The sequence below is a fragment of the Penicillium digitatum genome, chromosome 2 (genome assembly GCF_016767815.1).
Source record: "Penicillium digitatum chromosome 2, complete sequence".
Lineage (NCBI taxonomy): Eukaryota > Fungi > Ascomycota > Eurotiomycetes > Eurotiales > Aspergillaceae > Penicillium > Penicillium digitatum.
The window spans coordinates 887666-912753 of NC_089385.1; the positions used below are offsets into that span (position 1 = coordinate 887666).

The 25088-nt window shown below is 47.7% G+C and overlaps 9 protein-coding genes and 1 non-coding gene across 10 annotated transcripts; 6 read left to right on the forward strand and 4 right to left on the reverse strand.

Annotated features, from left to right (window-relative positions):
- Positions 1-1286: 1286 nt before the first annotated feature.
- On the forward strand, positions 1287-2045 carry Pdw03_6388 (ThiJ/PfpI family protein; the record flags this gene model as incomplete). Its single annotated transcript, XM_014680055.1, has 1 exon — positions 1287-2045. One exon carries the CDS (start codon positions 1287-1289, stop codon positions 2043-2045), a length of 759 nt encoding a protein of 252 aa, XP_014535541.1.
- A 601-nt stretch (positions 2046-2646) lies between these two features.
- Pdw03_6389 (uncharacterized protein) lies at positions 2647-3312 on the forward strand (the record flags this gene model as incomplete). Its single annotated transcript, XM_014680054.2, has 3 exons — positions 2647-2792; positions 2864-3050; positions 3133-3312. 3 exons carry the CDS (start codon positions 2647-2649, stop codon positions 3310-3312), a joined length of 513 nt encoding a protein of 170 aa, XP_014535540.2.
- Positions 3313-3557: 245 nt separating this feature from the next.
- Pdw03_tRNA93 lies at positions 3558-3639 on the reverse strand. Its single transcript has one exon. It is a non-coding gene; the product is annotated as a tRNA-Ser (tRNA).
- A 376-nt stretch (positions 3640-4015) lies between these two features.
- On the reverse strand, positions 4016-4753 carry Pdw03_6390 (uncharacterized protein; the record flags this gene model as incomplete). The annotated part of the gene is made up of 1 exon (XM_014680053.1): positions 4016-4753. The coding sequence occupies one exon, from the start codon at positions 4751-4753 to the stop codon at positions 4016-4018; it is 738 nt and encodes a 245-aa protein (XP_014535539.1).
- A 1653-nt stretch (positions 4754-6406) lies between these two features.
- Pdw03_6391 (CDR ABC transporter) lies at positions 6407-11668 on the forward strand (the record flags this gene model as incomplete). Its single annotated transcript, XM_014680051.2, has 15 exons — positions 6407-6934; positions 6986-7157; positions 7204-8107; positions 8163-8285; positions 8338-8436; positions 8486-8610; positions 8665-8712; positions 8768-9434; positions 9485-9562; positions 9612-10173; positions 10223-10474; positions 10535-10824; positions 10879-11332; positions 11424-11468; positions 11534-11668. 15 exons carry the CDS (start codon positions 6407-6409, stop codon positions 11666-11668), a joined length of 4482 nt encoding a protein of 1493 aa, XP_014535537.2.
- A 596-nt stretch (positions 11669-12264) lies between these two features.
- On the forward strand, positions 12265-14041 carry Pdw03_6392 (CDR ABC transporter; the record flags this gene model as incomplete). The annotated part of the gene is made up of 2 exons (XM_066101336.1): positions 12265-12833; positions 12889-14041. The coding sequence occupies 2 exons, from the start codon at positions 12265-12267 to the stop codon at positions 14039-14041; spliced, it is 1722 nt and encodes a 573-aa protein (XP_065956419.1).
- Positions 14042-15633: 1592 nt separating this feature from the next.
- Positions 15634-17199, reverse strand: Pdw03_6393 (MFS pantothenate transporter, putative; the record flags this gene model as incomplete). Its single annotated transcript, XM_014680049.2, has 3 exons — positions 15634-16526; positions 16589-16915; positions 16977-17199. The coding sequence occupies 3 exons, from the start codon at positions 17197-17199 to the stop codon at positions 15634-15636; spliced, it is 1443 nt and encodes a 480-aa protein (XP_014535535.2).
- Positions 17200-18453: 1254 nt separating this feature from the next.
- Positions 18454-19606, reverse strand: Pdw03_6394 (Oxidoreductase, 2OG-Fe(II) oxygenase family; the record flags this gene model as incomplete). The annotated part of the gene is made up of 2 exons (XM_014680048.1): positions 18454-19241; positions 19312-19606. The coding sequence occupies 2 exons, from the start codon at positions 19604-19606 to the stop codon at positions 18454-18456; spliced, it is 1083 nt and encodes a 360-aa protein (XP_014535534.1).
- A 375-nt stretch (positions 19607-19981) lies between these two features.
- Positions 19982-21123, forward strand: Pdw03_6395 (Cyclin-dependent kinase; the record flags this gene model as incomplete). The annotated part of the gene is made up of 4 exons (XM_014680047.2): positions 19982-20018; positions 20081-20589; positions 20650-20813; positions 20865-21123. 4 exons carry the CDS (start codon positions 19982-19984, stop codon positions 21121-21123), a joined length of 969 nt encoding a protein of 322 aa, XP_014535533.2.
- An 879-nt stretch (positions 21124-22002) lies between these two features.
- Positions 22003-24713, forward strand: Pdw03_6396 (Calpain-like protein; the record flags this gene model as incomplete). Its single annotated transcript, XM_014680046.1, has 6 exons — positions 22003-22434; positions 22500-22686; positions 22740-23265; positions 23319-23424; positions 23474-23665; positions 23718-24713. The coding sequence occupies 6 exons, from the start codon at positions 22003-22005 to the stop codon at positions 24711-24713; spliced, it is 2439 nt and encodes an 812-aa protein (XP_014535532.1).
- Between the last annotated feature and the right edge of the window lie 375 nt (positions 24714-25088).

A 25088-nucleotide genomic window follows, 5' to 3' on the forward strand; every position in this document is an offset into this window, starting at 1 on the left:
CGGAGTAACTGCTTCTTCTCTTCTCCACACAACTTGAAAATTTTTTCAGAGATCCAGCAAATTGGGACCCATAAATACGCTTATCCCAACCAATTGTCTTTCTATCTTTCTCCTCTGCCCTTGATACATTCTTGGATAGCTTTTTTTTTGACAAATCGCATTCTTTTGCTTTAAAGATCTAGATTGATAGAAGTGCCGTTAAGGTTCAAGTCTCAACGTGTATGATAGGATGGTGACTACGGAGTACGGAGTAGTTAAAACACAATCTCTTAACAGAATTTGTGACGTGTCCGTTTCGAAAAGTGGCCTATTGTGATCAAAATAACATACCTGCAAGAAAAAGAAAATCTGCATAGGAGAGGATGGACACGTCAGCAGTTCAGAGAACACCGAATGTTCGGGTGCAAAACGGCGGTGTTTAGGGCATTCAGCTAAATAGACTGAAGGAGCTGAAGTGTAGGGGCAACAAGAGAGTTTCGATCCAAAAAGAAGACATGACAAAGAAACATAGTTGTACCCCGTACAACAGTGTGGATTATTTGGTGGTCCACCTAACTACTATGTTGTAATCACATCGACGTGTGGCTTATGCACAGCCAACTGTTAGGTTGTCGCCCGGACGAGAATCCTGCGGCGATCACCGCACAGGCTGCCGCGTAGCCAGAGTTTACTGTAATATAATTTTGGGCATGAGCGCAGGATTTGAAACATTAGATATCTTGGCACCCTGCACATAACCACACCTCAGTTTTTTTTTTCGATTGGTGACTTCATCAGGCAATGATGAAGACCTCCAGCCACCACGGGTAAAACAACGAACAGTTGGTCGACCAACAATTTCTGGTTCGCGAGCATCAAAAGTTACATTCAATTTGGCATTCAAAGCATCTGATCTGCCTCCGACATTAAGATTGCGGCTTAAAGTACTGCACTTTTCTTCGAAATTCTTCATGAGACCAACCTACTGCAGAGTGTTGGAGCTCATAGTTTATTTGCCCGTCTCTGTGGATTGGATGTCGCCACTGCTACTTTTTAGCTTTACTCTAAGCATCTATGTACGTCTCGACCAGTATGCCTTCGGTTGATGATGCATCCGCTCATCCAGTCATCTAACCGTGTACTGAGTGGTGGCCACGATATGTGAGGATTTGATACGTCATTCCGATGTAATTGTAGGGCAACTTCTGCTATTTGAATTCGAAATAGAAAAGACCACCAAGAATGTATTCTTCACTTTCGATAAACTGGGACGACTCAGTCTCCGATCCATCCTACATCCCATCGCCATGCATTCTAAGAAAGTTCTCATAATCCTCAGCGATGCGCACTCCTTCTCCCTAAAACGGAACAGCGGACACGATGCTGGCAAGGTTGTCGATCAGCCTTCCGGGTTTTTCCTACAAGAGCTCGCAAAGCCATTGCGCAAAATACTCAACGCAGGCCACAAGGTCACATTCGCCTCCCCCAAAGGTCTTGAACCAGCGCCAGACCCAAGCAGCGAATCACTTGTTGCAAATGCAGGGAATATCTTCGAACGTCAACGCGAATGGGATCTTATCGAACGAATGAAGCGCGAGAACGGGTTCCGTAGCCCGCGACCATTCAGTACTATTCGTGACGATGAGTTGACTACTTTTGCGGCTGTTTTCATCCCCGGTGGACATTCGCCGCTTCAAGATCTCGGGGGGAATGCAGAACTGGGACGGATCCTGCGTTATTTCAATCGGGAGAACAAGCCTACAGCAGTGATCTGTCATGGCCCTTACGCCCTGTTGAGTACGAAGAAGGCGGGAGATGGGTCATTTGTTTACAATGGATACAAAATTACGTCGTGGAGCGATATGGAAGAGAATCTTATGGAAACATTGTGGGGTGGGCAGGTCGAGAAAGTAGAGTCGACGTTGAGAAACGAAGGTGCAGTCATGGTTGAGGGTGTCCGTGAAAAGACTGGAGGTACCACGCTGCATCGGGAGCTGGTCTCTGCGGGTAATCCGATGGCGGCAAACGCCCTTGGTGATCGATTTGTGAGAATGATCAGTGTATAGTATATTCTTTTTTTAATCTGAATAAGATTCCAATTTCGAAACAACTACAATGTCTTCATTTACTCCTTGCAGGCTTGCAGGAGTCGGCGAACAACTTTAACAGTCGTGAACTTCATTACGGGCTGTAAATTCAGACACAAACTAATAGAGATGCTTGATTCCCGTGAATAGACGGAGGATCACTGGGTGATAATTCTTACCATAAATAAATCTTTATTCAATGCACAGTTTGGGCCAAGTTCACCGAGCTGCAAAGAGTGAAGGGTCCGATTATCGGGGACATCCTGGGGTGTAAGTAACATCAGCCTGCTAGAGGGCTACCTATTACGATGCACACCTGCAACTTCTCCGGATGCGTCATCATTAAGACTAGGCCCATAATCAGGTTTCTCAAGTCCCATTGGAAGCGCGAGGGTGAGCTTGGTACAATTGTTTGGAAACAAGTCCGAGATGTCGCATGATGTAACAATGAAAGCACACCTTCGGTGTTAATACGCAGCTCTATCTCACTAGCTTTCCTGTATTCTCACTACTAAATTACACGAATTGGTTGTCCTGATAGCAGTACTCACTATCTTCGAGTTTCATCGAACCTTTGAACATGAGTTTTATTCACCGTCCATTTCCACATGCAACAGTGAGACAGCATATCTGCCCATCTGTGAGATTTCCATCGCCTCGGCCGACCTCCAGTCGAAGGTGTTTTGCCACCGGAAAACTGAGTAGCCAGGCAAAGAACCTCCGTTGGTTAGTCTCCCTTTTGAACCTTTTTTTTACACACTAGTCGCATTCGACTTACACTTCAATCCTTTTGATAGGATACTGGTATCAGTTGGCCTTGGGCTACCAATTTCCATCTACCTATGGCAGAGCAGCGATATAAAGAAGCCTAGCACAAAGCCTTCTACCCAACCACGTGGAGCAAGTTCAGAGTATAGTCAAAGAGCAGAGGGCGATCAAGACGTCGGGCAGAATATTAACTCAGGATTGTCTGATCGGGATGAGGTTTGTACTTCCTTCTCTTATTTTGAATTTTAAATGGCTCGGGCCATTACCGTCATTTGACAATCTCTAAATTTTCATATAGCCTCGAGGCATGGGTCCACCGGATGGACCTGGAAGCATTTCACTCAAGCAGGAAGGCCTCGATAATGGGGATGCCATGAACCCATATGTGAACGAACCTGGCAAGAGCAAAAAGGGCGAGGGTGAAACAGACAGCGTAAAAGTAAAAGGGACCGTTAGGCCGGATCGACCCCAGGTCTGAGCCATGAAAACATTCTTTTTTTTCTATCTTTTCTTTTCAAATCAGGTAGATCTGTAACGACAAGTATATATCGGAATGCCCCGCCATGTTAATCAACTGTTGAGTCCTGGAATGAAAGATACTTGAAAACACTGGATCTGGTTGAACAAATCTTTCCACCTTTTGGATCAAAAAGAAAAAATTAGACTGAGAGATTTCTATTTAAAAAATATGACAATAATCAATGCAAGGAAAAAAAAATGAAACGACGGCTGCATGATTCGAACATGCGCCCGCGAACGGAATTGATTTCTAGTCAATCGCCTTAGACCACTCGGCCAAACCGCCTTTTTTGATGAAGATTTCGACACAAAAATAAACTTTCTTGTATTTGCTGCAGATAACTGGGTGGACTTGAAATTTCCAATTTCTCAGGCCGAAATTCTGGCAAAGAGCTCCCCCATCAACGGTGTCTTGATGCTTTAACGCCGATGGAATCAAATATGGAAATGATCCGCACCGCATTTCACAAGAGCATGCGGAGAGGGCTCTATCATCATAGATTTTTGCCTTGCAGGACGATGATAGTCTTCGTGGACACAATTTATAATTCAACAAGGCAATAAAACTAAGATTTAGTCCAAACAATACGAATTGTACTCAGAGATTCCCCACTAGGAGTCACAGTGGACGGGGGCACAGACCTATCCAAAAGCTCCTGTTCTTACCACGCATTTGGGAATGCCTTGTAATAAACATATTCTCCCTTTTGTCGTCGATAGAAGCCCATTGCCTCATCACAGATGTCCATGTTCACCACATTCATTCGAATATCGTACTGTCTGATACGTTTCTCCATCGGCTCCGCAATTTCCATATACTCAGCCCTGACAACAGCAGTTTGAGCAAGGTCAGCAGTCTCATGCAGTGCAAGCTGACCACTTCGCAAAATGATATAGAGTAGCCTCATGTTGTCAATTTCGCTTTCATATGCCTCCAAAATATGGACCACAGATAGGAGGGTCGAAAGAGACAGACCCTGGAAAAGCTTCAGCGAAGCAACAGCGTTGTTAGTCTCGCTGCGGAGAAAATGTCGCCTGAGAACTTGAAGCTCGCCAACTCGATATGTGCGAGTTAAGCCAGCTCCAAGGGAAAGTGCCTCGAGTCGCTCAACGTGGTATCGATCCTCGTCGTCATCGATCTGGTAAAGGCCTAGCCAGACCTTCTTCCAGAGTTTCACGATGCGAGACTCCAGTTGGCTGCGGGTCGAAACTGGCTTTTCAAAGGCACCACCGCTAAAGGGATACTGAGGAGGATCATCAACTTGACCATCAGTTTCAACCTGGTCACATCCTTGGCCAGCGCAAAGGCTCTGAAGTGGAGGTGGGATAGAAGCAATACACCGCAGCTTGGCACTGAACCGCTCGTTAATTCTCGGCAATGAATACTGCACAAATTCCATGACCCACCTATTGCGGGCTTTGACTTCACATTTGGAGGAAGAAAAAGATAAGTGGAAAAACTCCATTATCCTCCGGAGGAATCTGTGAGTGCGGTGGGGCTTCATTGCTCTCAGGGTTTCAAAAAGCGTACTGCTGAAGAAGTCCAACTGACTTCTAAATTGTTCAGTACATCTGCCCATTCTCAGGTTGGGTTCTAGAGCCTTATCACTGCTAAGAACGACAGTCGCATGTTGTAATCATGGCGTGCTGTCTCACTTCTGATCAGGGAACGATGGTCCGTTCTTCCTTAATGCTCAACTGAATGAACCCCTGTAAGCTATCCAATGAGTGCAAGCTGATGAGATCTTTTATTGACTTCGTTTAAAAACTACTTGGACCTTTTGTGGAGTATTTCATCTGTGAACAGTTTGTTCAACTTTACATAAAACGTCAATCGCTGTAGTCAATATTTGTCTGAAATTCTCAACTTGGATTTCCAAATGACGAGACCATGATAGTAAAATTACTCTTATCACACCTGTTTGGTAAACTAGCTTGACTAGAGTTTCTTGTGCCGTATCCAAAGGAGTTGGTAAATGTTGTCGGGAACAAATTCCGGGGATGATCACACGTTCCTATAAAAGGTCGGTAGGTAATGCTGACAGCACTATTCACTATGTCTCCGGATATCAACCACTTTGACCCAAATTAGAAAAAACTAGAAGACGTGTACAACTCTGCAAACTAAGTAAAAGTCGAGATTTACCTTCGTTGATCGAAAGCGGCTGACCTCCAACGTGCATCAACTTGAACATCATTGCCTAAGTGTTAGAGCGTGAAAATGCTTCATTAAATAATTCTTTAGGATTGAATAAACCAGACGGACTGGAATACGAAAAAGAGGGAAACGCGTACCAGAAAAAAAGGAATGAATTTGACTTGAATTGAAGCCTTTTGTTCAACAGAGAGCCGAAGCGATTGAATTTGATTCAAATCAGAAAGTGCAGTTGTACCCAAAATAATTTAAAAGCAAGAAGCAAAAGAATGTTAAAGGTAGGGATAGCAGGTTTAGAACCAGAGGCCCCTAGATCGACCATACAATATATCCATGCACAATCGATGACTTCATGATCGGTGACAGAACTGCAATGCAGGGGGATTTGTCTGCATCGCATGTCTATGAAAACCCGCAACTGGACTAAATGCAAAAATTCCAGTCATTAATTGTTCGAAATTATTAGACGGTCCTAGTTGAGATGATTACTTCAAGACTTGAGAGGAAATAACCGGGATAACGGAGCTGGATGTGATGACCTCACTAGACAGGGTTATACCCGTTTCAAGGCCTCTTCAGCTATGAGAACGAGCAAATAAGAACACGTCTGGATGTTCATTCGGTTCGTTCCTGTTCCGAGCCCCCGAGATCTCGTTTTCGCAAAGATGCTTGACGTAATGCCTACATTCCTTAATGTGGTTCAATTTTCATTTTGGACATCTTTCATATCCATTATATCCATAGGGTGTGATCTGGGTTGGATGTCTTGTCACCAAACCGAGGTGTCCAGCTGCATATGTACCCATGGTCATCTAGTGTCACCTTGTTTCGTACCACTACTATCTAGGTTAAGTATCTGCATCTCAAAAGATCTCAGCTCAACCTGAAAATCACAAAGATGGCGACCAACCACTCTGGGGAATGCGAGTCCCCATTTGCTTCAAACACAGAACAAATTCCTGCAAATTCTGTTTCTTCTCATGATCGTCCATCTTCGCCAGTTGACTCGTGTGTACCCGAAGAATTCGCGCCAATCCGCACCAACCCATCATACTCCCAGGAATATCCCGCAGGGGCAAAGTTGGATGATGATGATGATGATATCGCACGTACTGCATCTCGCCGACGCAGCTATGCCTCCGGTTATGATCCAAAAGGAGAGGAATGGGCTCAAATAGAGAAACTGATCTCACGGATGTTCGGTTCTGAGCGCAAAGCAAATTCCGAAGAAGAGAAAACCCGTCATATTGGAGTTGTCTGGAAAAATCTCACCGTGAAGGGTGTTGGCCTTGGTGCTGCTCTCCAACCCACCAACGGGGATATTTTTCTCGGGTTGCCGCGGCTGATCAAGCAACTATTCACTCGGGGCAGCCAAGGGGTTGGGACGGGAAAAACCTCGATACGAACCATCTTAGATGATTTTACTGTAAGTCGATTCCTCATCGCCAGAAGTCAGCTTGACTCACCCTTAGATAAGGGCTGTGTTCGTCCGGGGGAGATGCTTCTTGTTCTAGGCCGCCCTGGCTCTGGCTGTTCCACTTTCTTGAAAGTGCTTGGTAATCAACGAGCGGGCTACGAAAGCATTGAAGGCGATGTGCGGTACGGCGGCACCGATTCGAAGAAGATGGCAAAGCAGTATAGGTCTGAAGGTGTGTGTTTCTCTCTGTCACGATGGTTCTGAACTAAAACCATCAGTCTTGTACAACCCCGAGGATGATCTTCATTATGCAACTTTGACTGTGCGAGATACACTTCTTTTTGCCCTGAAATCCCGAACTCCAGGTAAAGCCTCAAGGATTCCGGGAGAAAGCCGAAAGGAATATCAGGAGACCTTCCTGTCCGCTATTGCTAAGCTGTTCTGGATTGAACATGCCTTGGGAACCAGAGTTGGCAACGAATTGATACGTGGAGTTTCTGGGGGCGAGAAGAAAAGAACGTCCATTGCTGAGGCTATGGTTACCAAGGCTAGCACTCAGTGCTGGGACAACTCTACCAAGGGCCTGGACGCTAGTACGGCACTGGAGTATGTTCAAAGCTTGCGAAGTCTAACAAACACCGCCAACGTTTCAACGGTGGTAGCTCTTTACCAGGCTTCGGAGAATTTGTTTGATCTTTTTGACAAGGTGATTCTGATTGATGACGGAAGATGCTCGTTCTTCGGACCTAGCCAGGATGCGAAAACCTACTTCGAAGGACTCGGCTTTGAATGTCCCCCGCGTTGGACAACCCCCGACTTTTTGACTTCGGTCAGTGACCCTCATGCCAGACGTGTCAAAGAAGGCTGGGATGACCGAATCCCTCGGAATGCAGCTGAATTCCAAGCTGCATATCGCAATAGTGATACTTACCAAGGCAATTTGGCGGACATTGAAAGCTTTGAGAGCGAGATTGAAGCACAAAGGCAGGAAAGAGAGGCTGCAAGAAGCACCACAAAACGGAAAAACTTCACGATCTCATTTTACAAACAGGTCATGATTCTCACACATCGTCAATTTCTGGTGATGTTTGGTGATAGAGAATCATTGATTGGAAAATGGAGTGTGATAACTTTTCAAGCCCTCATCATTGGCAGCTTGTTTTACAATCTACCAGATACAAGGTGAGGATTTGCCTCTCCAAATTTGACGAAACTCCGTATGACTTACTGTTTCAAGCAATGGTGTTTTCACGAGGGGTGGTGTGATGTTCTTCATACTACTTTTCAATGCATTGCTTGCCATGGCAGAGCTGACAACAGCATTTCAAAGTCGACCTATCTTGTTGAAACACAAAAGCTTGTGAGGAATTCAAAGAAGAAAAAAAGGAAATTGTGGTACTAATTTTCTGTAGCTCGTTCTATCGCCCTGCGGCATATGCACTTGCCCAAGTTGTGGTTGATGTGCCTCTTGTGTTCATACAAGTCGTTCTATTTGATCTCGTAGTATACTTGTGAGTGTTATTGGATGCTTCATCTTGATCAAGCTGATGACTTATTTAGCATGGCAAACCTTGCACGAACACCTTCCCAGTTCTTCATAAATTTGCTGTTCATATTCATTATGACGATGACCATGTATTCATTCTTTCGTGCTCTTGGGGCTTTATGTGCCTCATTGGATGTTGGTACGTGAAACAAACCCTCGCCTTCAAGAAGTAGTCTCTAACAACACCACATAGCTACACGTCTCACTGGGGTCGCCATACAGGCTTTGGTTGTATACACAGGTGAGCTCAGTACAATCGAATCTATTGATCGAATTGAATTGCCAACCTAAATCAGGATATCTCATTCCTCCGTGGAAAATGCACCCTTGGTTAAAGTGGCTCATTTGGATAAACCCCGTCCAATATGCATTTGAGGCATTAATGGCCAATGAGTTCCATAATCTCCAGATAAAATGTGAACCACCTTACATTGTGCCTGATGGGCCAAATGCAGTGCCTGGTCACCAAGCCTGTACGATTCAAGGCAGTGATCCAGACCAGTTGATTGTTCATGGCCCCAAGTACATCCAAACGGCATACACTTACAGCAGAGCTCATCTGTGGCGGAATTTTGGCATCATAATTGGATGGTTGATCCTTTTCGTCTGTTTGACAATGCTTGGAATGGAATTGCAGAGACCTAATAAGGGTGGCAGCTCAGTCACGGTGTTCAAAAGAAGCGAAGCTCCAAAAGCAGTTCAGGACATCATAAAACGATCTGCCCCCCGAGAAGATGAGGAAATCGCGGAGAAAAATGGCATGACCTCACACAAAAATGACAGCGATTCGGGTGACTCCAGCGACAAGGTTCAGGACATCGCTCAAAACACGGCAATTTTTACATGGCAAGATGTCAACTACACCATCCCATATAAGGGTGGGCAGAGACAACTACTACGAAATGTTCAAGGGTATGTCAAGCCTGGTCGGCTGACTGCATTGATGGGCGCTTCTGGTGCAGGGTAAGATAACATCCAAGTTCACTCCGTCCTTGATGCTAATGTCTGACCAGAAAAACCACTTTGCTCAACGCGCTAGCACAGCGAATCAATTTTGGTGTGGTCACTGGTCACTTTTTAGTTGACGGAAGGTGAGGAATCTTCAGGGATCTCGTTCACTTTGTACTCTAACATTTTCAGGCCTCTACCAAAGAGCTTCCAGAGAGCGACAGGATTCGCCGAGCAGATGGATATCCACGAACCCACGGCTACTGTACGGGAATCGCTTCGGTTTTCTGCTCTTTTACGTCAACCAAAAGAAGTCCCATTACAGGAAAAGTATGATTATTGTGAGACAATCATTGATTTGTTAGAAATGCGCTCCATCGCCGGCGCAACCGTCGGATCTGCGGGATCGGGCCTCAACCAAGAGCAGCGCAAACGACTCACCATTGCAGTGGAGCTGGCAAGTAAGCCAGAGCTGTTGCTTTTTCTGGACGAGCCCACATCCGGCCTCGATTCTCTGGCCGCGTTCAACATTGTACGCTTCCTTCGCCGACTTGCAGATGCTGGTCAGGCCGTTCTCTGTACAATCCATCAACCCTCTGCCGTGTTGTTTGAGAATTTCGATGAACTATTGTTGCTGAAAAGCGGTGGAAGCATTGTTTATAATGGCCCCCTTGGCAATGACTCCAAGACGCTGATTAATTACTTTGAAAAAAATGGCGGGAGGAGTTGCTCACCGCATGAAAATCCGGCAGAGGTGTGTAATCTGAAACTGGTGATATAGTTCCCACTGATGTTCTCTCTAGTATATGTTGGAAGTCATTGGAGCCGGAAACCCTGATTATAAGGGGCAGGACTGGGGCGATGTGTGGACCAATTCGCCAGAATCCAAGCAGCTTTCTGAGGATCTTGAGGGGATCATTGCTTCCCGTTGCAATGCTCAAAGTGACGAGAAGACTGAAGACGGTCGCGAGTACGCAATGCCTCTCTCTGTTCAAGTGGTCACAGTCACCAAGCGCGCGTTTGTGGCTTACTGGAGAACCCCAGACTACGTCCTTGTAAGCTACTTACTTGGCTTCAAATGCTAAAGTTGAATGACTTGACTAACTGCGATTAAGGGTAAATTTATGCTCCACATTTTTACCGGTCTTTTCAACACCTTCACATTCTGGCATCTGGGGAACAGCTCCATCGACATGCAATCACGACTCTTCTCTGTCTTCATGACATTGACTATTGCTCCACCGCTAATCCAGCAACTCCAACCGCGGTATCTCCATTTCCGAGGTTTGTATAAATCTCGTGAAGCTAATTCCAAGATTTACTCTTGGGCAGCCTTTGTAACGAGCACAATTGTCCCAGAGCTGCCATACTCAATTGTTGCCGGATCAGTTTACTTTAACTGCTGGTAAGTTTTTCTTGAGAATTGGGTTATGATTCAACTCTGACAGGAACTCAATAGGTACTGGGGCACTTGGTTCCCGCGCGACTCGTTCAGTTCCGGCTATGTTTGGATGTTGCTAATGCTCTTTGAGCTATACTATGTTGGACTTGGCCAATTTATAGCCGCGCTTGCACCCAATGAGCTCTTCGCAAGCCTGCTAGTGCCAACTTTCTTTACCTTTATCGCTTCTTTTTGCGGTGTTGTTGTTCCATACGTCGCGTTGCCGCATTTTTGGCAGTCCTGGATGTACTGGCTTACGCCTTTTCACTATCTACTTGAGGGATTTGTTGGAGTCATCACTCATAACGTCCCCATGCGCTGTATTGAGCGTGAAGAAGCCCGCTTTAGCACGCCAGCTGGCATGAACTGCCAAGAATATGCTGGGTCTTATGCCGAAAAAGCCGGTGGGTATGTTCGAGACGTTGGGAATGGAATGTGCTCATTCTGTCAATACTCGACCGGTGATCAATATGTAAGTTGCCCAGAATCACGATCCCTTTCCCTGTATTTCTTGAGTCCTAGGCTTGAAGGATGGCTAACTAGAACTTTGTGACACTTTCTAGGCGAAGAGCCTCAATGTGTTTTACTCACACAAGTGGAGAGATTATGTGAGTATCGTGCTTTGTACCCTTTGGCTAATTTTGGGAGGTTGGACTGATCTAACATCTATTAGGGAATCTTCTGGGGATATATCATCTTCAACTTTGCTCTTGTTTTCGTCTTTTCCTGGCTGTATTTGCACGGTGTGAGCAACTTCAAGCGTTGGTTCAGTGCGCGTAAGACGAGAAAGAGCGGAAATTATTCTTGAACGTGGTTACATCGTGTCTTCTATGCTGCGCATGAGTGTATTTATGTGCTAATCTCTCCAGCGCCAAGTGTTCACTCGTATCCTCCTTCTCTCCGCATGTGTTATTGACCCAACATAATGTCTGATTGATGAGGTACAGGATACTTAGGCCCTATACTCGAACGAATCTCAGATCATCGTTCTTTCCGAAAAACTAAACTATTTCCTTGATCTTGATTTGCTCAAAGTACTAAATGAACATGGTCACATGGGTTTTGCTTAGTCAATTAGCTGAGGGGCCTAGTTACATTGCAGAGACCACCTAATACATGCATATGTAGCATTGAAACGGTTACATACGATAAATAATTCATTAGAGATCAATTCGTTCTAGATAAATCTCCATGTGCCTTGACCCGCAAAACTGCTCAACGCGCAACTCCACGCCCAAAAGCTTGGCATTTTTCCGTTCATCTTCTCAACCTCCCTCTCATCTTGCGCGTTGAATTTTACCTGTACCACTTGGTGCTTCTGGGCATTATATTATATACTATGTCTGCTTAAGCTCAAGATACTTCTAGCTATTTTAACTACCTCCTTTTTTTATTTCCCCAACCATGAAGGAAGAAACAGAACCAAGAGATACCCCCGAAGGCTCGGCTGCTGGTGACGAATCGAAGGCCAGTCTTGCTTCCAAGGATCGGAAATGCCAATACTGCCAGCAGGCGTTTACATCCTCATCATTGGGTCGACACCTCGACCAATTTCTCTTCAAAAAGAAACCCGACGGAATCCACGATGTCGAAGAAATCCGACGAATTCGCAGTGGAATCACCAGGCGTCAGGCCCGAACATCCACAGGAAAGACCGAGGGTAGTCCTGAACGAAGCCAGAAAAAAAGGACATCTGAGCCGTTTACAGCCGCAGACTCGGGATCGAAGTCGCGTGAGGCTCCGGTGCGCATGATGTTCAACACACCCACCTGGCACGCGACGGGGGTAATCAACGATATCCCCAACCCTAATCGTGTGCCGGATGGACCTCGAATTGCGCCATCACAATCTCGGACAGGGTCGCTACAGCTGCCAGATTACACGGGTCGAGGTGCTAGCTCCAGCAACCCGGATACAATGCGAGCGCTGGAGCTCGCACTGCGCGAGGTGCTTGACAACATCAAAGCTGCGAGGTCTGTCGACTCATTTCAATCGTTAAACCTAACCCACCAGCTCACGAAATATTAGCTCTCGTGTCCGGCCTCGGCTGTCTCCGTTCGACTTCGACATGCAAGCTCAGACCTTCCCCTCCATGTGTCTACAGTTGCTCCCTTCACCGCCAAGCCTGTTTGCGACACATCCGTTTTCCTCCTCTACCTCGTTTCCCCTGCAGCCCCCCGGCGCAGAGCACCTCGACATCGTCCGCCAAGCCCTTCGCTCCAAGGTCGCACAATGGCAGGCCGATCAACTCGCGGTAGACTCGGCCGCTGCGCCTCACATGAGACACAGCAATAGCGGGGTGGATCCGAACATGATATATCGGAGCGCACAGCAGCACGAGGATATCAGTTTTCGACACTTAGAATTGGCCTTCAATCATTGGAACTCTCTATCCCACGAGACCCGTCGCGACACGTGGCAATTGGAGATCACACGTGCATTTGCACGGGAGGCGGAGAAGCGCAAGTCCTCAGACGAGCAACTCGCCCGAGTACAACAGGAAGCGAACCAACTCCGTGCACAGGTCGAGCGCCTGGGCTCATGCCAGTGGCCTCGCGAGTTCGCATTATTTCCCCCAGATACACTCCCCCTACCACGGGAGGTAGCTCGGCAATTAGACGCACTGGATAGCCATATCAGTGCCAACTCTACGCGATGGGACTATGACAGCGTGGTCGCCAAATGGAAACGTGTTGTTATGCACGACAAGGGCATGGGTCGGATCGGGGTTGGTTATGGAAACCCCAGTCCGCTGGGAGATCCAGACCAAAGTCAGTCTCAACCAAGCCCTGACATCCGACCTCCACGCCCAGGCGAAGACACTACCTCTCATCCCAATCGCTTGCGCCCCTTGCAATCTGCCACGGTTTTGAGCCCAGACGCTGTGGCTACCTCTACCCCCGCTTCATCTACCCACTACGCTTCACCCCACTCCTTTGCAGATTCACGCAGCCCGCCCACCGGTGTCCTACCCAGTGGCATGCCCCAGGTGGGCGTGCTACCGTCAGCTAAGCGACAACGTCTCATGAATGGCTCAGAAGACACATCTGGTCCTTCGTCCGAGTCTGGTCATCCTCAGCCTTCTGCAGCTGGCAAACCGTGGGGGTCCTCCACGCCCCATTTATCCAACCTTGCCGCACCCTCGGGACAAACGCCTCCGTCTTTGTCGTCCAGGAATTGACTGGGTTTGGATTATAATATTTGTAGAAAAGCACCGGAAAAGGCGTCTTGAGGCTATCATCTATACTTTGCACTGGCTTGGCATAGTAGATGGCTTGGTCTGCTCCGTCTGCTCCTGGATCTATCCTTATTAAGAGAGAATAGCACTATCATTAATACCAATGCGAATGTCCCAAAGCTCCATCTAAGTCGCAACTGATTCCTAGGTGCTCTGTTGTGAGGTCATGTTGACAATACAACAACACTACGCCCTAGATAATGTCTGGTATCTTGGATTTTTGCTCTCTCTTTGCCCAGATATTGGGCTAGAGTCAAGATTTTCTCGTCCTGCAGCCTCCTGTCCACCAATTACACTCTCACAGGGGCCCTGTCATAGGTATCAGGATCATCTGCACAGCGATCACCATGGAACCATGAGAGGGACGGCAAGGGCAGACCCAGAATCCGAATGCATGTGTTCGAAGTCCCTCAAAGACTAGTGAGCCGATCGCAAATCAACTTTCTTATCGGCCAATGAGACCGGGGTCGCAAGACTCGTGTACTCAAGCATATTCACAAATCCAGTATATCCCACAAACTCACCCTCGTTGGGAATGACTGCCGCATAAGGCGCCAAAGGACAAAAGAGCGCATCAACAGGGCGCCTCGCTCAGCTGTGCTATGCCAGTAGTTCACGTACTGTTTCTGACACTCTCGCTTTGCGACTTTGAGCGCCGGAATCTCAGATGCTCTCATTTGAATACCATTCTCCCTACCAAGTGCTTGCGGGGCTCAAGATTATCTAGACAAACTGAGAAGATATTGCAAGTATGCGCCACCGTTTCTTTTTGATACTTTTCCCTACCAGATATTACCACCATTGTAATTCCCACCCAAGCGTGCATAGCCCACTGGTCCATACAAGTAGTTCACCGGGAACAGCGTTATTCCCACCGGGGTGGATATCGCGGAAACGCAGACCGCGTGCCGTGCTCTCCAACAAAAGAGTTCAGGACCCTGTGAACTGTAGCAACGATTGTAGAGTAAGGGGTGGACGGCGAAGATAGACGTGCGATAGGGACTACAATCATCGAGAACTAACGAAGTGGGCAGAACATCAGGCGCAACGAAGACGCACAGTCCTAATTAGGAAGGGTGCACCTCAAAGATTAACCAAAAGATTGTATTAACTACGCTGTTCTGAATTCTTAAGATTTAGTATCTCTCAACGTGGTCTAAGTTTTGAATGCTGTTTGCAGTTCGCATAGTTCCGAGGGTTTGTTCGCATGGTCAGCCCGAAAGCGGGTAAAAAGATAGGTGGACTTGGTCTTGCACGACTATGAATGGTCAATGAGAGTCGATGGCAACCGATATCTCGATAGTATGCAGCTAAAATTGGTGTTGGTCGGGAAGCCATGTGTTTAATCTCCAGGGGAGGAGATTGGCGGATTCTGGTCGGCCCTGAAGGGGAGCACGAACTAGTACGGGCCACCGGCTATTTCTGAAAGCAATCACTATAAATCGGTAGAATGCCATGCCAAAAGGCCATGGTCCAGTTGTTCTGTTCTTATCATGGGGCTGCAATGCTCCGATGTAGAGACTGCACGAGCATGCCTACTTCCTATAGTCTTGAGACCTCTCAGTGTCGGTATTATCTTTCACCTCGGAGGTACCAATAGTGACAGTTGTTTGAATGCGACCACAGACTTCCACCCGCTGGGCGTTTCGCTTCTCCAAGTAGCAAATTCCAATGGTGGTGATAAACAGAGCCAACCCCATACAGATCATTGCAATGCTACCCTCTCTCCAATCTGGGCCCTGAGTTGTGCTGTAAAATAGCAGTGACCAGAACATATAGACCGCAGTGGCAAAGGTATTCATAGCACCGAGAATTACTCCGCGCTTCGCGTCGTCTTCTCCAGTGGCCGCATTTGCCCAGGCAAAAAGCACAGTCTGGCCGGCGTACTGGGAACCATTCAAGAATAATGCGAAGAACTTAGCTCCAGTGGATGGGGGTCGCAGCATGATCGCTCCAGACAGAATGGCAGTGCAGGATAAGAAAACCCCCACATGCCATGGGCGTCTGGTGAAGTCCGAATACCAGCCAAGCAAAATGGTGGTGAGAATTCCTACGCCCGCTATGCCGGTCGGGATGTAATTGACTTGTGACACGGTGTATTGCCCTGTTGATGAGAGCCAAAGACTCATGATAGCATTGCTTGAGAACATTTCGGTGTTGCTGGCGAATATCCAAAGCAGGATGAAACCTACCCAATGCCACGTCCGCAGGATCCGCGATATCAGATTCCAGCCCAGAACACCACGATGTTTCTTAACTTCAGGAAGTCGCTCAATAGCAAGTTTCCTCTCCTCTGCACTGAGCCACCATGCGGTTGTCGAAGTTGGGGTATCCGGGAATGCGAGAAACCCAAAAATGGCCACTGGAATTGTGATGCAGAAGTCCAAGATGAATAACCACCTCCAACCAGGAAGACCCCTAACACCATCTGAGGAGCATCAAAAATTAGTCCAAAGATGTCAGGGTCTAGCAGAAGCGGGCAAATCTTACCAAGACTCTTGTGAATACCCCCTTGCATAAATCCAGAGAACATGGTTCCAGCCAAACCACTGCTAGTGAAGATCGCAGTTCTTTTGCCGAGCTCGTTCGGCTTATACCAACTTCCGAGAATATACTGGCAGCCAACAAATGTAGACGACTCAAAGATGGCTTGGAAAAACCTAATGACCATGACCTGCCATGGATGGTGCGCCAACCCAGTTCCCAAAGTGAGCAAGCCCCAGGATACCATACACGCCGGGAAATAAATGCGCGGAGGGAGCTTTTGTAGCGCGATGTTGTTCGGGATTTGTCCCAAAACGTAGCCACCGTAAAAAACTATCATTGGTTAGGCGCAAAGTTGGAAATTTTCGATCCCAGGCCCAGCACGCTTACTTACTTGTGTTGGCAATGTTCAATTGGTTGCCGTGAAAGCGCAAGTCATCTTTCATTCCACTCACATATGCATTGTTCAGGTTCATTCGATCAAGATAATTGACCCAATACATCAGACAGCAAAAAGATAGAATAACCAAGTCAAGCTTGACCAACAGCTTTCGTTCTGCCTCGGTGGCTGCGGGCTTACCCCAAACAACCTCTCGAAGTTTGGAGAGAATGAACATTGTAGATCTCTCGTCGCTCAGCTCTTTGCTTGTGCAGAACTGATGAGGGTCGATACCTATGGGTCCTGAAGACTGCCCAAAAAATCTCTTAACAATACTCCCTATCTCCACTATCTCCACGCCCTCTTTCTCATGATCTCTAGAAAATAGGTCCGAATGTCGGGATCACTGCTTTCAAACTTCAGTAGATGAGAGAATTGGCATTGATATGCGAAGGTCGGAGATCAGTGTTCTTACGTTCTCGGCGGATTAACATCTTTCCTTCCCAGAAATTTATTATCACATCTACATCCTAGAGACTTGCACACGATCTGGAAGAATCAAGTTAAATTCAATGTCCAATGATTGTTACAATTTTAAAAAATAAAATTATAGTAGGAACCAAAAAAAAAATTGACACCACAGTCATAGAAATCCACCGAGAGATGAGTCGACGTCTAACACGCTGGTTTTCGCCAAAAGAGCCCTTTAAGATACTACAGATTAGCCTCGCAGGAGGTACCTCGGGAATAGCAAAGACGCTTGCCACTTGCTTAACAAGTGAAGGCTAGCGAGTAGCTTGTTGGGATATCCAGCAAGAGGCTGGAAAGGCCGGTGCAGCACAGCCGAGGGAAAATGTTATCTCTTTCTAACTCGACATCTGCAACTATGACGATCAGGCTACCGTCTTCACACAGATTTATGAGAAATGGAGCAGGCTAAATGCCTTGCTTGCCCATGCTGGTGATTCAGTACTCGGTGCACATGAAAGATAGTCTGTCATCTTCAAGGCTCAGCCTACGGAGATCTTGTGGGATCGATGTCCCTACTGGTGTTACTTACAGTTACTAGACAATGTACACCAGTTGGAGATATGAACCGTGGGCAAGGGTCTTGTAGCGGCATACATCCAGGGCCAGTGAGGCCCACCTTGTAGAACCTACGACCGAAGGTGGCGCTCCCTTAGAAAGTCATGGTGTAACTTTGACCGGTCCGATACAAATCTTCATTGCTAGAACTTAGAAAGCGTAGGGGGTGTAACTCCCAAGAAAAACTACCGTCTTGTGCGGCTAATGGCAATGTATTAAAGGTACCTTTGCTGTAGGGATCGAGTAGAAACCATGGGAATTTTTGAACATTGGGGTGTGAAACTTGACCGGACACATTGAAACAGCACGACCGTTTCTGTGCTTGGATAGGCCTGGGTAGAATGTTGTCCACGTTTGGGCCAGGGAAAGAATCCGAGGACATCGCTGACATCTAGATTTTCCAACCTCAAACATGATCTACTTTCTCTTCAGAAGTCTGAGTGGTCGTCATTTGTCGAACGTTCAGGTTGACCCGTTTGCTAGACATCCAACCCTTCCACATCTCGTATGGACCAGGCGGCATTCCCGGAGCAGACCCCCCAGAGGATGGCCAGTCGGCCAGCCATTTTGGACAGGTCAAGGGCAGGATTTTTGGGACTCCGTGCCAGGCAAACCGCGATTGACCGTTCATGTAAACCGTATCACCGGAGCGGAGACGAATAATCTCGCAACCGTTCCCGTCATCGTGGCTAGCCAAGAACAATCCATCACATCCAAAACTCACGCTGATCAAGCCTACGTCACACTCCTCACTCACGTCCCGGTGCACGCTCAGGGTATCTCCCGCGGAGTAAAGGTTCAAAATGGCAGCCTGGGCTAAAGTGGTTGGGAAAGCTGCACGTAGCACCTTTGCAATATCCGGCGGGAACTCCGGTGGTGTTCCAGGTGGGTACACTTTGGCAGTCCAGTCGTACTGTCCACCTAATGTCACCCAGCGCAGCTTTTTCTCCAAGAGATGTTGAACTGTCAAAGGCTTGTGCAACTGAGGATCCTTGGGCTGGAAAGACCGAGTGGGTTCGTCTGCAAAGAACGACTTGGGCAAGTGGTCTTCTTCTGATTTTTCAGGGTACGTAACATCGTAGTGCAGGTGGAGGTTTGTCCGATGCTCTGGATTGGGTAAGTCTCGGTGAAAGAGGCGAGAGAGCAATTCGATCTGTACAGTAGGAGGAAACAAGGCGGGGATCATCATGAGACCTGTCAGGAGGTCAGGCATAGCTCTTTGTCCTGCTGGGTCAGTTCCAAATTGAGGCGATACAATGCTAACCGGAAATCGAGTTGTGAGCGAATACTGGGATGTTCTCAGCCAGAGGAGCATGCTCTTCTGTTGCAGCATAGCTTCCAAGAATGAAATCATCAAATGCTAATCGTAGATTTTGGCTGGACATATACTGCATGATCGTCACTCCATCGGGAAGTTGATCAGGATCGATCCGTTGTAGGTCGAGGATCCCCGGATCGTTGTCAACTTCGGACAAGGCAATCCTAGAGTATTTCTTATAGCAAAGTCTCACTGGATCAGGAGGGCGATCATAAGCACTAAGACCCTTAATTTGGGCCATTGCGAAGAGATGAAGTCCGAGAGAAAGTTGGATAAAGAAAGGAAAGGCACGCACTTCACCGCCCTAGGATGGGCGCGGGGGTTGTTTGTTTTGTGTCTTTCTCTCCCCACTATTGAAATACTGTCTTTCGCCAATTTCTCTTCAACAAGTAACATTTTTTACGATCTCCAGGTGGAATATAGATAGCGTGCTGCTCCTGCTGTTCTCGGATATCAACATCCTAGGATGTAAGTAGTGGCTATCTCCTCTCCTTGCTTCCCCTACAAATTCTTCTTGGCAACGTCTCTCCAATTTGTGTCAAATCTTCATTCTGGCCTTTCTGTCTTGAAATTGTTAATCTCATTTACAGCAGAAAAGGATCGAATGTCGGCTACCATGGAAAACTATCAGAAAATTGAGAAAATTGGCGAAGGTGTGTACTCTCGACGTGACTGTCGTCACCCACAGCCCAACTCACGCGTTGACGTCTCGTAGGCACTTACGGTGTGGTCTACAAGGCCCGTGAACTCAATCACCCTAACCGTATCGTTGCACTGAAGAAAATTCGCCTCGAAGCTGAAGATGAGGGTGTTCCCAGCACTGCAATTCGCGAGATTTCCCTCCTCAAGGAGATGCAGGACCCCAACATTGTCCAGCTGCTGAATATTGTCCACGCCGATGGCCACAAGCTCTACCTTGTTTTTGAATTCCTCGATCTCGACCTTAAGAAATATATGGAGGCTTTACCTGTCAGCGACGGTGGACGAGGGAAGCCTTTACCCGATGGGTTCAAGGCGGGTACAACGCTGGGCCTGGGGGATGCAATTGTCAAAAAATTCATGGCCCAGCTTGTTGAGGGAATCCGATACTGCCATAGCCACCGAATTTTGCACCGTGACTTGAAGCCCCAAAATCTGTTGATCAACCGCGAAGGCAATTTGAAATTGGCTGATTTCGGTCTTGCAAGAGCGTTCGGTGTTCCCCTTCGCACCTACACTCATGAGGTATACTTCGCTTTTTTGATTCCGTTGATTGAATTCTCTGTTTACTGACATGATTCACAGGTTGTCACATTGTGGTACCGTTCTCCAGAGATTCTGCTGGGTGGACGTCAGTACTCTACGGGGGTTGATATGTGGTCCGTGGGTGCCATTTTCGCAGAGATGTGTACACGCAAGCCTCTCTTCCCCGGTGACTCTGAAATTGACGAGATCTTCAAGATCTTCCGGTAAGAGTGGTCCTGTTCTGTTCTGTATTCATTGATATTAACGAAGTGCAGCATCCTTGGTACGCCTGGTGAGGACGTCTGGCCCGGCGTAACCTCGTTCCCCGATTACAAATCCACTTTCCCCAAGTGGAAGCGCCCTGATGCTGAAATTGTTCCCGGGCTAGAGGAGGCCGGATGTCAGCTCTTGGAGTCTCTGCTTGAGTTTGACCCTGCACACCGACTATCGGCTAAGCAGGCCTGTCTCCACCCGTACTTCCGCAACGGTACCGCCTTCTACTCCGGACGTGGTGCAAGTAACAGCTTCCAGTAGTGTGACGACTCCACGCCTTTTCTGTGTAGTCTTATTCACCCCGGGGAATGATTTCGGGGCATGTTTTCTTTCTCCTCTTTCGGCGTTCAATGGGGAGTGTTATGGAGGGCGGGCTTACTGGATACGAATGTGCTTTAGTCTTGAATAACAGGCGTACATACCCTTTCTACCCTGTAATCTGATCTGGAAAATGATGTTACGGTACCATTGTATTCAGCTTCTTCAGCCTCAGGTTAATATCAACCGTGAGCCATATGCAGGTCAATCGTCATCGGCCCCTATGTCAGCTGAACTTCGCTCCCACAGAACTTTGCATCTCATTCGAGTTTAGTTCTTCCATTCCTTGCTTTCTCGCGGCTTTCTCTCCTCTTGACTTGCTCGAGACTGCCGTGTCTGATTCAGTCGAGACTTAAATCGGATTTCCTGCATATTCGTTTTGAGCCCGTTTCAGGAGGGGGGGCTGAGACTTGAGGTGGGGCCGAAAGCACCATTTTGTAGTCAGATTCGCTCGTTCGCCCGCTAGTCCAATGCAACTGCAGCCTTGCGATCAGCGCTTCTATGAAGAACAGGCCCAAGCCCAGCAAATCAATCCGAGGGAATGAAAGCTGAGGCTATGTTCTCGGCTCGGGGTGGCCGTGTGAGGGGAAAATTGGGAAATGTATTCCCAACCTCTTACTTAGAAGAGATACCTGGTCTCGTCTCCATTTTCATCAGTGATCGTCACCATTTCTGGAGGTGATTAGTACTCTATAAGAGAAATAGCCGCCCATGCATCTCCACCGCAGCGCTTCCTCCTTGAGACAAAACAGCATGAACAAGGAAACAAAAAGATCCTCAAGCAAACAACGAACGTCAACCCAGAGACCCCAGACCTCAATCATGGAGTTCGACGACGAAATGGGTTATGATATAGCAGGACCAGGCTCCTCGCGCTCAAGCCGCCGACCACCCCGCTCACGCTGTCAAGCACCCCAGGAATCTGTGAAGCAGTTCTGGGAACAGTTCAACACCAAGTACCCGGGCAAAGTGTACACGGTATTGCCGGACAATCCGTATGCACGCACGCGGGCCAAGCACGTACCAAGCGGCTGTATCCAGGGCGACGAGGCCGTCAAATCTTACGAGCAGGCGCGCCAGGAATGCCAAAAGTCCGTCGACCGTATTGTCAAGGAATGCGAGCGCGTGAATCAGAAATATACAGACCCCCATTTCGATATCGAGCTAGACCTGAAGTGTGGTCGGAGACACTATCTCGATGGATTGGATAAATCCAATAACGAGTTCAGACCCCAGGGAGTTAAGAGAGTGTCCGTTAGTTTGAAATTCACATGCCTTGGAGGGATCGGATTATGGGTTGCTGATTGTTTTTGACTTAGGAAATATTTGAGAATCCGCAGTTCTTTGTCAATGGACCAAGCGCGTCAGATGTACGACAGGGATATGATGGGGATTGCTGGCTCATGGCTGCGCTTTGTACTATGGGAAATAAGGCGGAGCTGATCCAGAAGATTTGTGTTGCTCGCAATGAAGAGGTTGGGATTTATGGGTTTGTTTTCTATCGAGGTAATCGTGTGCTCTCCCGTTTGATATGGAATCATGCTGACTTCGATCATCAGACGGCGAGTGGCAGCAGTGCATTGTAGATGATAAGCTCTATCTCCGCGCTGCTGACTATGATGAGTCTGTGGTTGAACGACCCCTGTGGGACGACATAAATCGGAATGACACGGAGGAAGAGTACCGGCGAGTCTGGCAAACAGACTCGCGCGCCCTATACTTCGCGCAGTGTGTCGATGAAAACGAGACTTGGCTACCTCTTCTAGAGAAAGCCTTCGCAAAGGCTCACGGAGACTATTCTGCGATCGAGGGTGGGTTTGTTGGTGAAGCACTCGAGGATCTCACCGGAGGTGTAACGTCTGAGGTCCTATCCAGTAATATCCTGAATAAAGACCGCTTTTGGACCGAGGAAATCATGAAGGTCAACAAGGAATTCCTGTTTGGTTGCGGGACAGGCCTGTTTTCAAACTGGTTAGAGCCCTCGTACCAGGGCCCACCGAGAGATCGAAAGGGCATCGCCGAGGGCCACTCCTATTCCATCATGGATGCCCGGGAGATTGACGGACATCGACTAGTACGACTGAGGTATGTGCATGGATGCGCTAGTCAAAGGCGAAGCAAAAGCTCACAATGTCTAGGAACCCATGGGGTCGCAAAGAATGGCACGGTGCCTGGGGTGATGGATCCAAAGAGTGGACACCAGACTGGATGGGAAAGCTTGGCCATAAATTTGGCAATGATGGTGTAGGTTATTTTTCATTTCGCTTTCATTAAGTACACTGACCTAGCTCAGTTCTTCTGGATCTCTTATAAAGACCTCCTCAGGAAATACCAGCACTTCGACCGGACTCGCCTTTTCGGACTTGAATGGACAATTACCCAGCAATGGACTACCTTGAATGTTCCCTGGTCCGCTGATTATCACAGCACTAAATTCATGATGGATGTGACCGCCAGTGGTCCGGTAGTCATTGTCCTATCCCAGGTTTGTTTTGCTCCCTTTGCTCTTGATTTTGTACAGCGGCTGACAAACAAAGCTTGATGCACGTTATTTCAAAGGACTAGCCGGCGAGTACAGTTTCGTGCTCAAGTTCCGCCTGCAAAAGGACGGAGAACACGATTATTTCGTGCGCAGCCACAGCAGCCATTTCATGGGCCGATCTGTTAACGCCGAGATCGATCTGGACCCGGGTCGCTATTATGTTCTGATGAAACTAACAGCCTTCCGCCATGAAGATGCAGACTCCACCGAAGAAGTTGTCTGCCAGTTTGCCTCGACGAGAAGAGAGAAACTGGTTCAAGTCGGTCTTTCATACGACCTCGCGCATGCGAAGGGACTGGTTGGCGAGACAGAACAAGAAAAGCAGGCCCAGGAAAGTTTCAAGGCAGCCGAGCGGAGAAAGCTTCGCAACAAGATTAAGAAAAATATGCAGAAGGATTGGATCCGCAATCAGAAGCTAGTAGCTCGACAAGAGCGCATGAAAGCAAGGTGCACTCCTAGCGGCAGCTCCTACGATCACAACCCCAAGCGTGATTATGTCCCCAGCCAAATTATGGGAGAGAAACCAGTGAAAGAATCTCCCATCGAGGCAACAACTATCTCGAGCGAAAGCGGTTATTGCCGTATCAACGGTTCCGTCCCGACCATCCACGCCAACGGCGGCCAGGGCCTGCATGCGGAACGTGCAAGCCGTGGCCAGCTACATGAAGCCGACTCCCCACGTTCTAGTCTAGATTTCCGCATTGATACAGATGCGCTGGACCGGAGCGACCTTGAGTTACTAGAAGGGTTCGAATTTGACAGCGATCTCGATATGCCTCCTGACGAGGGCGATTTGAAGAATGACGCTCCATCGATGGGCGGTGATGAGCCTCCTCTTGACCCTTGGAATGCTGTGTGTGTGGTTGGACTACGGGTCTATTCTAAGGATCCCATGTTGACCTTGCAGGTTGTGTGTCCTATCCCCGAGGATGACACTGAAGCTCCTCTGGATCGAGACGACCCTGCGGCGTCGGCGACTACCTCTCAGTGAAGTACTCATTGGTGGAGGGACTCTTAACACAGTCATTTTCCTATTTTTCCTATTTTTTGCACGGTCATAGTGTATTTTGGGTTTAATTGAAATTATAGAGCGATAAGAAACTGCCATTCGTCCATGACTGGCTCAGCCCTTAGCTATTGAGTTGAAGAAGGATGCAGAGACGATACTCCTTAACGCTCCAGACTGGAATGAACCTTATGAAGATGAAACCTACCAGTGCTTGAAGGCATCATAATTGCCATTGTTATATTGTTGATAACTTCTTTTAAATAAATGTGTTGTACATCATTTTGACCGAGCCTGCACAATGGCAACCAGATTATTCAGGCATCAAACTTCTTTCGGATAGTTAACTACCTAGCAAGG